Source organism: Mobula hypostoma, chromosome 3, assembly GCF_963921235.1.
Source record: "Mobula hypostoma chromosome 3, sMobHyp1.1, whole genome shotgun sequence".
Lineage (NCBI taxonomy): Eukaryota > Metazoa > Chordata > Chondrichthyes > Myliobatiformes > Myliobatidae > Mobula > Mobula hypostoma.
This window is the reverse complement of record NC_086099.1, coordinates 27,987,992-28,000,683: the sequence shown is the minus strand read 5'-3', so window position 1 is coordinate 28,000,683 and position 12,692 is coordinate 27,987,992. Positions and strand designations below refer to the sequence as shown.

Genomic DNA, 12,692 nt, shown 5'->3' with positions numbered 1-12,692 from the left:
ATCCTGAGGCCCATTGAGTCTGCTCCACCATTTCACCATGATTGGTTGAATTTTCCACTCAGCCCCAATCTCCTGTCTTGTCCCCGTATCCCTTCATCTCCTGACCAATCAAGAATCCGTAAACCTCTGCCTTAAATATACATAAAGACTTGGCCTCCACAGCTGCCTGAATTACACAAATTCTGTGAAAGAATTCCACAGATTCACCACTCTTTGGATAAAGAAATACCTCATCTCCATTTTAAAATGACACCTTTCTCTTCTGAGGCTGTGTCCTCTGGTCTTAAGACTCTCCCACCATAGGAAACATCCAATCCACATCCACTCTATGAAGGCCTTTCACCATTCAACAGTTCTCAATGAGGCCACCCCTCATTTTTCTGAATTCTAGTGAATACAGGCCCAGAGCCATCAAATGCTCTTCATATGACAAGTCATTCAATCCTGGAATCGTTTTCATGAATCTCCTTTGAATCCTCTCCTGTTTCAGAGCATCCTTTCTAAGATAACGGGCCCAAACCAACTCACAATACTCCAAGTGAGGCCTCACCAGTGCTTAATAAGGTTTCAACATTACGTCCTTGTTTTTATAACATTGCATTTGCTTTCTTCACCACAGACTCAACCTGCAAATTAACCTTTAGGGAATCCTGCACAAGGATTCCCAGGTCCCTTTGCACCTCAGCTTTTTATATTTTCTCTCCATTTAGAAAATAATCAACCCTTTCATTTCTTCTATCAAAGTTGCTGGTGAACGCAGCAGGCCAGGCAGCATCAAATCTCTTACTAGCTCTTCCTTCAGTTAGTCCTGATGAAGGGTCTCGGCCTGAAATGTCGCCTGTACCTCTTCCTAGAGATGCTGCCTGGCCTGCTGCGTTCCCCCAGCAACTTTTATGTGTGTTGCTTGAATTTCCAGCATCTGCAGAATTCCTGTTGTATAGGTGGAGGTCAGGTAGTTTTGAGGAAGCAGAGAGGTAGGACTTAGACAGATTACGAGATGGGACAAAGAAATGGCAGAGGGAATACAGTGACAGGAGGTTTATAGTCATGCTCTTTGATAGAAGAAATGAAAGGGTTGATTATTTTCTAAATGGAGAGAAAATGGGAGACAATGGCCTGGTGCTCCTTAGTGGGGTCAGGATCGAGGGGTAAATAAGCACCCCCCCTTATCGGCGGGTTTAATAATAAGGTTAGGATTAGTGCGGAGGGAGTGGAGAGCAGAGCGTTCCGAAGGAGTGAGGTTGGAATGGGAACAAGGTGCGATGAAGTTGAGACGGTTGATGTCCCATTGTCTCCCACACCATCACCGACTTTATCCGCTCAGGGGATCTCCCATCCACTGCTACCAACCTTATAGTTCCCACACTTCGCACTTCCCGTTTCTACCTCCTACCCTAGTCCTGACGAAGGGTCTCAGCCTGAAACGTCGACTGTACCTCTTCCTAGAGATGCTGCCTGGCCTGCTGTGTTCACCAGTAACTTTGATGTGTGTTGCTTGACCTCCATCTATCTTCATATCGTCTGCAAACTTTGTAACAAAGCCACCAATTCCTTCATCCAAATCATTGACAAACAATGTAAGAAGGATCACTCCCAGCACACGCCCCTGTGGAATTCCACTAGTCACCATTAGTCAGTTAGAAAAGGCTCCCTTTATTCTCTCTCCTTATCTCCTGCCAATCTGCCACTGCTTTGTCAATGCTGGAACCTTTCAATCCAGTTACCTTTACATTTTATCCACAGTTACCTTCCTTTCCCCAGAAATTCTGTTTTTTCAAAAAAAAATTATGAGAAATATATAAACTAAAATCAGACAGTCAACAGGAGATTGACAAGTAATTATAGTACCTACCTTGTGATCGACTTCTGAATTTCATTATACTACCTCCTGGTATTGGACTTCGGCAGCATGGTAGAGATGCTTCATGTTCTTCTCCTTTTGCAGTTTCTGAAACCTGCAATCAAGCCAAATAATAAAGTAATTTCTAACAATACCAAACAAAATCTGGTCCCCCCTTAGCATCATCTAGATCAGGGGTTCCCAACCTCTTTTATGCCACGAACCAATACCACTAAGCAAGGGGTTCATATACGCTAGTCTGGGAATTCCTGATCTAGAATAAAGTAAAACAAAATGACAAAAATTACATTGTTAAGTTTTTAAAGAGCCACTCAAAGTCCAACCCTACATCACAGTTGTGAAAAGCGGAAACGGACAAAGCACTGGTAAAGCTGTATAGGCTAATCTCCTGTCCAGTGGATTACAGAACACTGATGAACTCCAACCATACCATCAACTGTGGGAGCTCATCAATGGCCTATGACCCCCCCCCCGGGAGTGAAGGACCCAAGAAGAAGTTGTTTCCAAAAATGGACTCCTATTAAAATGGTGTAAAGTAAAGCTTATTTTACACCTATCAGTTTGTGGTTGGAATGATAGAGGGCTTCTTTCCTGATGGATCATTCTACTTTATGGCATCGATGTGAAGGCAATACATAAACTCACATGACTGCATTCTGAATGGAATGTCGGTCCATGGTGTCCTCTACTGCCACCTCGAGACCACTCTCAGGTTGGAGGACCAGCAGCTCATATTCCATTTAGGTCGTCTCCAACCTGACAGCATGCTCATTGATTTCTTTCCCCCTTCTCCTTCTTTCCTTTTCTATTCCCCATTCTGGTTCCCCTCTTACCACTTCTCCTTTTCACACCTGCGCATCACCTCCCTCTGGTGCCCCTCCTCTTACTCTTTCGCCCATGGTCCACCCTCCTTTCCTGTCACATTCCTTCTTTTACTGCCCTTGCTTTTTCCACCTACCACCTCTCAGTTTTTCACTTCAATTATCCTCCCCCCTACACCCACCTATCTCCCCCCTCACCTGGCTTTGCCTATCACCTTCCAGTTTGTACTCTTTGTCCTCCCCTCACCTTCGTGTTCTAGCTTCTTCCCCTTCCCTTCAGGCTGATGAAGTGTCTTGGCCCAGAATATCGCCTCTTTATTCCTCTCCATAGATGCTGCCTGACCTGATGAGCTCCTCCAGCATTTTGTGAGTGTTACTTTAAATGACAAAAGACCTATTTTTTAAGACTGAAGATGTTTGCTGTTGGTATGTCAGCTGTAAAAGAGCTGCAGCTGGGCTCTTCCAAAATCAATGATCTTCATGCTTTATAATGATTTATTGATGGAGTGTTTATTGTTTAACTGAAAATCAAACTGCAAAAAAAAAAATGCTTACAAAAGCTTCGCTTTGAAATGCTCTGTGAGTCCTTTCCTGGTTAACCTGGATCATATTGGGCTTGTACTGGTTGCCCTCAAATTTCGCTGGTTTGTTTAACAGGAAATTGGCACATTAGATAATGACCCATTGGATAATGTGGATAACAGGAATTCTGCAGATGCTGGAAATTCAAGCAACACACACCAAAGTTGCTGGTGAACGCAGCAGGCCAGGCAGCATCTCTAGGAAGAGGTACAGTCGATGTTTCAGGCCGAGACCCTTCGTCAGGACTAACTGAAGGAAGAGTTAGTAAGAGATCTCTTACTAACTCTTCCTTCAGTTAGTCCTGACGAAGGGTCTCGGCCTGAAACATCGACTGTACCTCTTCCTAGAGATGCTGCCTGGGATAATGTGAATCATACAATTCATCCAGATTTACTGAAAATGTGAGGTAACAAATATATTGTAGAACAACATTTCTGTAATGCATTGTGTATATATCGTAGAGTGTATAAAAAACTTAATCAAGCAGCCAAATTTTATTGACTGTGAGTTATTTTCTCCTTTTAAGACACAATTGTCACCTTTACTGCATCCCGTTTATCCTCAAGTATTTATATAGATTTTATTCATTTGCCTGACAACTTAAAAATAAAGTGCAATGGTTTTATGCATTGTGACAAAGTGTCATGTTAAAAATAAAGTAAAATTATTAAATAGACAACTACATCCAGTTGAATATGACCTATGATTGCCATCTTTGGTGAAGGATCTTAAAGCTTCTATTTAACAATATGTAATGTTTATTATGATGTAAGAAATGAGATGGTTGTTTTATTTAACACTACAAACATTGAAATTACAAAGATGATAAAAAATTGTAGGAACACAATAACATTCTCTTCATATGTAATGAGATCTGTATGTAATAAATATTTTGCATTTAAAATAGTACATCAAAAGTATTTCAATGTACTAAATATAATATTAACAGCACAGGCCCAACATCACACATATAACAGGCATGATGGGCCTTCTGCTACCTCATAAATACTTATAGATCACAGCTGTTAGATATCTATCTTCTGCTCCCCATTATGCTTCCAATTAAGTATCTCTGTTCACAATTTCTTCCTGAATCCCAGGGATTTCCTATGAATAAAGATTATTCTACCATTTATCAAATTGTATTAGCCACTTACTCAATTGCTTCCACAAATGGTACTGCAGCATTAAAGCCAAGACCACACACAATTGTACTTCTATGTTATATTGACTATCCTGTTGTAGATACTATTTATTATAGATTACTATAAATTGCTCATTGCACATTTAGATGGAGACATAACATAAAGATTTTTACTCCTCATTTATATGAAGGATGTAAGTAATAGTCAATTCAATTCCTCCTTCAATTCAATTCAGTAGATTTGTCATGTACAATCTGCTTTTTGCAGTTCATGCTGGTTTGTATTCTGTGAACTTATAATTGCATAACCCCATATCATCTGCTTCAGAAACAGTGCCAGAAAGCCAACAGAGCTAGACTGACCCAGTGGCAACTAAAGCGATGAAGAACGTGGCCAGACTTTCATAGACATGAAATACTACACAATGTAATTTTCTTCACATGACAAGAACATTCCTTATCCCGCAGTGTTTGGCACCTGATAGAGGTAGTTATACAAGTAAAACAAAGTGCAACTATTAATCATTTCAGGTAGCAGACAAATGCACTGCACTATTATGTTTGCAATTAAAGCTAATATGTCAGTAAATTTTGTTTTATAATTTTTTTTCTAATTACACATTCTAGTCTGCACTAGAAGGAAGTCAATTACATTGAGTTTGTCTGAAGGATGTCCGTGCTCCTCAATGCATAATCAATGGTCTGATTAGCACTTGGTAACTATAGCAATGAGACATCAAAACAATAAGAAAACATAGGTGGGACAACAACTAGAGATCATGGGTTAAGGGTGGAAGGTGAAAAGTATAAGGGGAACATGAGGGGAAACTTCTTCAAGAAGAGTGGAGTGAGCTGCCAGCACAAGTGGTGCACGTGAGCTTGATTTCACCACTTAAGAGAAGGTCCATGGATGATAGGGGTATGGAAGGCTATGGTCCTGGTGCAAGTCGATGAGAGTAGGAGTTTAAATATTTGGCATGGATTAGATGGGCCCAAGGATCTGTTTCTGTGCTGTACTTTTCTATTACTCAGTGACTTAAGAAATACAGGCAACTTGTAAGACTTGGCCAGTCTGCATATATACATGCATTAAAGAAACATTCTCCAGAAAGGCAATAATTGTTAAATAAAAACAGAAAATGCTGAAAAAATTCAGCAGGTCAGGCAGCGTCTGTAGAAAGAGAAAACTGTTTACATTTCAGATTTGGGTCCCCTCATCAGAACAGAGAAAGAGAGTAACAAGTTAGCAAAGGCAATAGAGAACGTGGGGGGGGGGAATGGGTGGAGCAAAGGGAATTTCTCTGATAGGGTGAAAAAGATTAGAGGCAGTTAAAGTCAGGTTAAGGTCCTTTGTCTCTGTAACCCATTCAATTTTGTGAGATTTATGCAACAGTCTTTGTTTCAGTCATACATTGGGCCACTACCCCCAAGTGAGTCCGTGAAATTCACTGCCACAGACAGCAGTGGAGGCTAAGTCATTGGGTATATTTAAAGCAGAGGTCAATATGTCCTTGTTTAGTCAGGGCATCAAAGGTTACGGGGAGAAGCAGAAGAATGAGGTTGAGAGGGATAATAAATCAGCCATGGTGATATGGCAGAGCAGACTCGATCGATTGAATGGCCTAATTCTGCTCCTGATCAACACTTTGTCCATACATAAAAAATGCATAGCCACTACCTTCTTCATTCATATAGAACTCGAAAGTCTTTTCATTTTACAGCCAATTCCAATTCTGTCCTCACCTTCATATGGTCCAACTCAGACTCTTCCCTTTCTGGACCTTGCATATTTCTATCAGGCTAGCCACTAGCATTCACCCCACGATGACGGATTTCCACAGCTACTGTGAGAACACTTTCTCCCACCCTACATCCTTTAGGGATTCCATCCCACTGTACTATTTCCTCCGTATCTATCACGTTTGCTACAATGATGAGTTATTGCACAAAGGTGCCTCTGAAATGATTTTCTTTGTTAACCTTGGCTTTCTCTCTACACAGTTGGACAGAACCCCTGGTTGGATCTCACCTGTTTCCTCACCCCTTCACCTCCTAAACAGAGCAGATACATTTTTTCCCAGGTCCTTATCATCTACCCTAGCAACCTGAGCATTCAATGCCTTGTCCTTTAAAAATTCTGCCAATGCACAGCAGAGCAGTTGCTTCACAGCACCAGAGACATAATTTCAATGCTGATCTCATATCCTTTGTGTTGAGTTTGCACATTTTCTCTGTAGCCACATTGGTTTCTCCCTAGGTGTGCCAGTTTTCTCCCACATCCCAAAGGCACATCTATTAATGTTAAAATGTCACAGTAAATTTTCCCTGGTTTAAAGTTCAAAGTAAAAAAAATTATTATCAAAGTACATGTACATTTTTATGGGCATACTCAATAAAATCATAGAATAATAGCCATAACAGAATCAATGAAAGACCGTACCAACTTGGGCATTCAACCAGTTTGCAAAAGGCATCTCATTATATGCAGGTGAGATGATATTATTGTAGAATTAGCGTGTTTGTTGGTGAGTATCGACCAAAGGCCTGCAGATGATACCACAGTTTGGGCCGTTTCTCGAACAACAAAGAATTACACTTTCTCTGTAATTGTAATTCTTTATTCTGTTCAGTGATAGGTGAGTGAAAAACACCCCAGAGTCCTGATCAGGAAGGAAAACTGTTGTTGGCTTATGATTCCAATATTAATTCACTTGCACATTTGTTCAAAGTTGTGCCCCAATTCACAGGCAATGTAATTTTCATTGCAAAGTGAAATGGTAGCATTTATGAAGTGAAAGATAGTACACTGGTACAGGCACATCACAAACTTACAATCATCTAAGATTTTGCAAGAATATTAATCATAGTAAGTTTCAAATGCCACATCTCTCCAAATTATCTCTTTTTTTCAGAACAAGCCAAAGGAGCTTACAATAGAGCAAATAGAGGCATGGTAGTGTAGAATTCAAATTTAATTGTCATTCAACCAGCTATGAAAACCCATGAATACAGCCAAACAAAACAGGATTACTCTGGGGCCAAGGTGCAAATCACAGTACACAGCACAATTCACATACAGCACATATAAGATAGCAAACATACATAAATCAATAAAATACATTCACACAAAAAGTAGTCCAAGACCCTGAGCCCTGAACATTGCAGCAGTTATCAGCTGAACACAGTTGAAGCAGCTTGCCTTCTGCCATGCGAATACTGGGGGAGAAGTACTGACTCCAACTTGGATATTGCATCACACCACTTCTGATGAAACACACCGACTCTGACGCCTCTCTCCAGGGTGGCTGTAAACAGGCGACACCATGGCTTGAGGCCTTGTTCCCGCTACCACCGAGGCCATGTAGCTCCCCCACTGTCCGCCAATAAATAAGACAAGTTTCACCCATTATTTTTGTCAGGATGCTAGTGAAATAGAGGCATGAGGGTGGAAATTCATAAACTAACAAAAAAAGAGAAATTGCTAGCAGGTAAGAGTGAATTGCAGAAAATGAGTCGATGATGGGTCGATGAGTTGAAAATGAGTCAGCGATCAATCATCATAAGACTAAAATTATGGAGGACAAGAAGAACTTCTCCACTTAGTGTTCAGGTTGAAAAAAAGTTATGCCGTTCTAACAATCAAATTTATTAGAAAACTACTGGCCAAGTTTTGATGAAAGGTCTTTGCCTTGATAACAGTAACTCTGCTTCTCTCTCTACAGGTGCCACCTGACCTACCTAGTATTGCAGCACTTTTGCAGCACTATAGTTTCCAGGCTCTGCAGTTTTTTAAAAAAGGTTTATCAATGAATAATATACTTATTAAGCTGACGAATAGAATAATAACCTTGAAGGTTGAGAGTATTTTAGTACTTACGCCAAATGACAAAGAAATTAATAAATAGAAGGAAGATAGAATGAATCTACCAGCAATGGACTGAAAAATAGATTCTGTAGGCACGCAGAACGAAGTAAGAGATTAATGAAATTATAGTCAGGAAGAACGATGCCACTTCAAAATTTTTCTGGAATATATCTCCCTATGTGAGATCAGTTACAGATTATGAATGATTCTATATTAGGCACAAATCAGCAAATCTAATTTAAAAGGCCATTGTTGTGTATTTGCATTGTAAAGTGCTCCTCAGATCCAGACAAACTTGAATAAGTAAGTTTTCATTTTAACAAACCTAGTTTAAACTGTACAACAACTTTATTAAAATATCAAACAGCTGTATTTCACATGAATTCATGAACAGATTCTCCTTCCACTTTCTTATGGCACTTCAGACAAATGTATTAAGTAGAACACCATATACTTTGATATGTCAACACTCACAGTTTCTTGACCATGGTTTACATGGCAGTCAGATGTGGCACCACTGCTTTCTGGTTTTACATTTTCTTTATTTTCCATAGGGGAGGGAGAATTATCAGCCATCGCAAAATTCGTGACTAGATCAGGTAAACTTGTAGAGGGATACTTCTGGAAATGGATCTCGGATTCATCCTGTAAAAGAGGAAGAAGAAAGGGAAATGGAAAATTTTGAAAGAATGGATTTTGATTCTGCTGAGACTTGCACACTGTACAATAGAGGATCTGCCAGAATCCTATATTCTGAGCAGTTCTTCTTTACTTCCCTGAATAAATAATCTCCAAAGCATCATTTTCAGCCTTGAGAGTAATAAATGAAGCCAATAGCTCTTCTATACATTCTTCAGCATCTGTTCAAATGAAGTTTCAATCCTGTGTACGGTGCTCTCCAACTATTACCCCAGCACCAATCTAGTGACAAGTCATGCATAATAAACACTACACTTCAACCAAGGAAATGTCAGCAACTCCAGTGGGACTTGAGGAATTACAAAGACTTTCTGATCCCTGACACTTGGGCTTTTACATTTCTGCTGCTGCAGTACACAGATCCAACGAGGTTGACTGTGTGCCTTCAGTTTAATATATGAATGAAATTTAACACAAGGCAACAGTGAAGGCTACTTGCCGAAAAGAAGTATACTGTAGATGGAAATTATAGTTCTCCTGGCTCCATCAAAATTTTTGAAGTTACCCCTGCTGAATTCATGATCTGGATCAAGAGGGGAATGATAAAGTAACTACAACCCGTTCTTTCTAGAAAATCATAGTGGTAGGTGGATGAAGGGGCCTTGATTTTCACATCTAAAAATCCTCACTACAGTCAGCCCTCCTTATCCGCAGGTTCCGCATATGCGGATTCAACCAACCGCGGATCAGGAAAACCCGGAAGTTCTCTCTCCAGCACTCGTTGTTTGAGAATGTACAGACTTTTTTTTCCTGTTATTATTCCCAAAACAATACAGTATAACAACTATTAACATAGCATGTACATTGTAATAGGCACTATATGTAATCTAGAGATGATTTAAACTACAGGCAGTCTTTAGGTCGGATTTGTATGTAAGTCAGAATAGGTACATCCGGTATTATTTAGCGTCAGTTAGTCAAACTTTTGTCTTAGTATATAGTATATATTTTACCTTTCTATGCATATAAAACATTTAAGGAACATATAGAACATAGAACATTGAATAGTACAGCACAGTGCAGGCCCTTCGGCCCACATTGTTGTGCCGACACTTAAACCCTGCCTCCCATATAACCCCCCCACCTTAATTTCCTCCATATACCTGTCTAGTAGTCTCTTAAATTTCACTAGTGCATCTGCCTCCACCACTGACTCAGGCAGTGTATTCTATGCACCAACCACTCTCTGAGTAAAAAACCTTCCTCTAATATCCCCCTTGAAATTCCCACCCCTTACCTTAAAGCTATGTCCCCTTGTATTGAGCAGTGGTGCCCTGGGGAAGAGGTGCTGGCTATCCACTCTATCTATTCCTCTTAATATCTTGTATACCTCTATCATGTCTCCTTTCATCCTCCTTCTCTCTAAAGAGTACAGCCCTAGCTCCCTTAATCTCTGATCATAATGCATACTCTCTAAACCAGGCAGTATCCTGATAAATCTCCTCTGTACCCTTTCCAATGCTTCCACATCCTTCCTATAGTGAGGTGACCAGAACTGGACACAGTACTCCAAGTGTGGCCTAACCAGAGTTTTATAGAGCTGCATCATTACATCGCGACTCTTAAACTCTATCCCTCGACTTATGAAAGCTAACACACCATAAGCTTTCTTAACTACCCTATCCACCTGTGAGGCAGCTTTCAGGGATCTGTGGACAAGTACCCCGAGATCCCTCTGCTCCTCCACACTACCAAGTATCTTGCCATTTACTTTGTACTCTGCCTTGGAGTTTGTCCTTCCAAAGTGTACCACTTCACACTTCTCCGGGTTGAACTCCATCTGCCACTTCTCAGCCCACTTCTGCAACCTATCAATGTCTCTCTGCAATCTTCAACAATTCTCTACACTAGCTACAACTCCACCAACCTCTGTGTCGTCTGCAAACTTGCCAACCTACCCTTCTACCCCCACATCCAGGTCGTTAATAAAAATCACAAAAAGTAGAGGTCCCAGAACCGATCCTTGTGGGACACCACTAGTCACAACCCTCCAATCCGAATGTACTCCCTCCACTATGACCCTCTGCTTCCTGCAGGCAAGCCAATTCTGAATCCACCTGGCCAAACTTCCCTGGATCCCATGCCTTCTGACTTTCTGAATAAGCCTACTGTGTGGAACCTTGTCAAATGCCTTACTAAAATCCATATAGATCACATCCACTGCACTACCCTCATCTATTTGCCTGGTCACCTCCTCAAAGAACTCTATCAGGCTTGTAAGACATGATCTGCCCTTCACAAAGCCATGCTGACTGTCCCTGATCAGTCCATGATTCTCTAAATGCCCATAGATCCTATCTCTAAGAATCTTTTCCGACAGCTTTCCCACCACAGATGTAAGGCTCACTAGTCTATAATTACCCGGACTATCCCTACTACCTTTTTTGAACAAGGGGACAATATGTGCCTCCCTCCAATCCTCCAGTACCATTCCCGTGGACAACGAGGACATAAAGATCCTAGCCAGAGGCTCAGCAATCTCTTCCCTCACCTCGTGGAGCAGCCTGGGGAATATTCCGTCAGGCCCCGGGGACTTATACGTCCTAATGTATTTTAACAACTCCAACACCTCCTCTCCTTAATATCAACATGCTCCAGAACGTCAACCTCACTCATATTGTCCTCATCGTCATCAAGTTCCCTCTTATTGGTGAATACCGAAGAGAAGTATTCATTCAGGACCTTGCTCACTTCCACAGCCTCCAGGCACATTTTCCCACCTTTATCTCTAATCGGTCCTACCTTCACTCCTGTCATCCTTTTGTTCTTCACATAATTGAAGAATGCCTTGGTGTTTTCCTTTACCCTACTCGCCAAGGCCTTCTCATGCCCCCTTCTTGCTCTCCTCAGCCCATTCTTAAGCTCCTTTCTTGCTACCCTATAGTCCTCAATAGACCCATCTGATCCTTGCTTCCTAAACGTCATGTATGCTGCCTTCTTCCACCTGACTAGGTTTTCCACCTCACTTGTCACCAGTATGTATTTCAATAATTAAACCACTGCGTTGCTTAGTAATAATTCTAGCTTTCATCGAGGCAAGGTGTTTACATGCTGCATTATTCTCACTTTATCACTTTTTAAAAATTGTCCCGATCGTTGACTGACTGTAGCCTAACACTTTTCCAATGACCGATGGCATTCACCTTTTTCCAATCGCTTTATTATTTCCACTTTATTTTCAATCGTGATCGTTTTCCATCAACGGAACAGAAACACTACGGATTCAGCAGCAGCAGCAGCCGCAGGCGGCGGGTCCTGAACTCCCCTGGGTCCTAAAGTCCACCTGCACTGAGACAGGTTAAATAAGGGAGTTGAGCCTCTGCATTTTTTGGTATCTGCGCGGCGGGGTGGGGGGGGGGTCTCGGAACCAAACCCCATGGAGAAGGAGGGTCGACTGTATTTGAAGTGGGGCCCTGGACAGCTGACTGTAAACCCCGTGATCGTGGTAGTTGACTGAGTATCCACAGCGATGGTGTATAAATCTGTTGACTTCTATTTGTGGCTGTCACTGCCAATCTAATAATATTTTAATTAATTCTTTTCCACTACTGTAACTTTATCGACTGCCTTTATTGACAGCAGTTCTGACCATTCTTCCTTTGTTTTTTCTAAATTCTATCATTTTAGTGCTTCCCTATGACTTTGAAATCAATGCTTTCCATCTCCTCTTCCCTCACTATTTGGAAATCAAGGTTTTACCTCACATTTCCTCCTCGGTCC

General features: G+C 41.2%; 1 protein-coding gene across 3 annotated transcripts in view; it reads right to left on the bottom strand.

Annotated features, from left to right (window-relative positions):
• The window catches only part of pdzd2 (PDZ domain containing 2), a 493,753-nt gene that overhangs the window by 120,595 nt on the left and 360,466 nt on the right, over positions 1 to 12,692 (bottom strand). For all 3 annotated transcript variants that reach the window (XM_063042802.1, XM_063042803.1, XM_063042804.1), the window contains 2 exons: positions 8,748 to 8,918; positions 1,853 to 1,955 (listed from right to left, as the gene is read on the bottom strand). In XM_063042802.1, the coding sequence (XP_062898872.1) occupies positions 1,853 to 1,955; positions 8,748 to 8,918 (274 nt within the window). The remainder of the gene's footprint in view (positions 1 to 1,852; positions 1,956 to 8,747; positions 8,919 to 12,692) is intronic.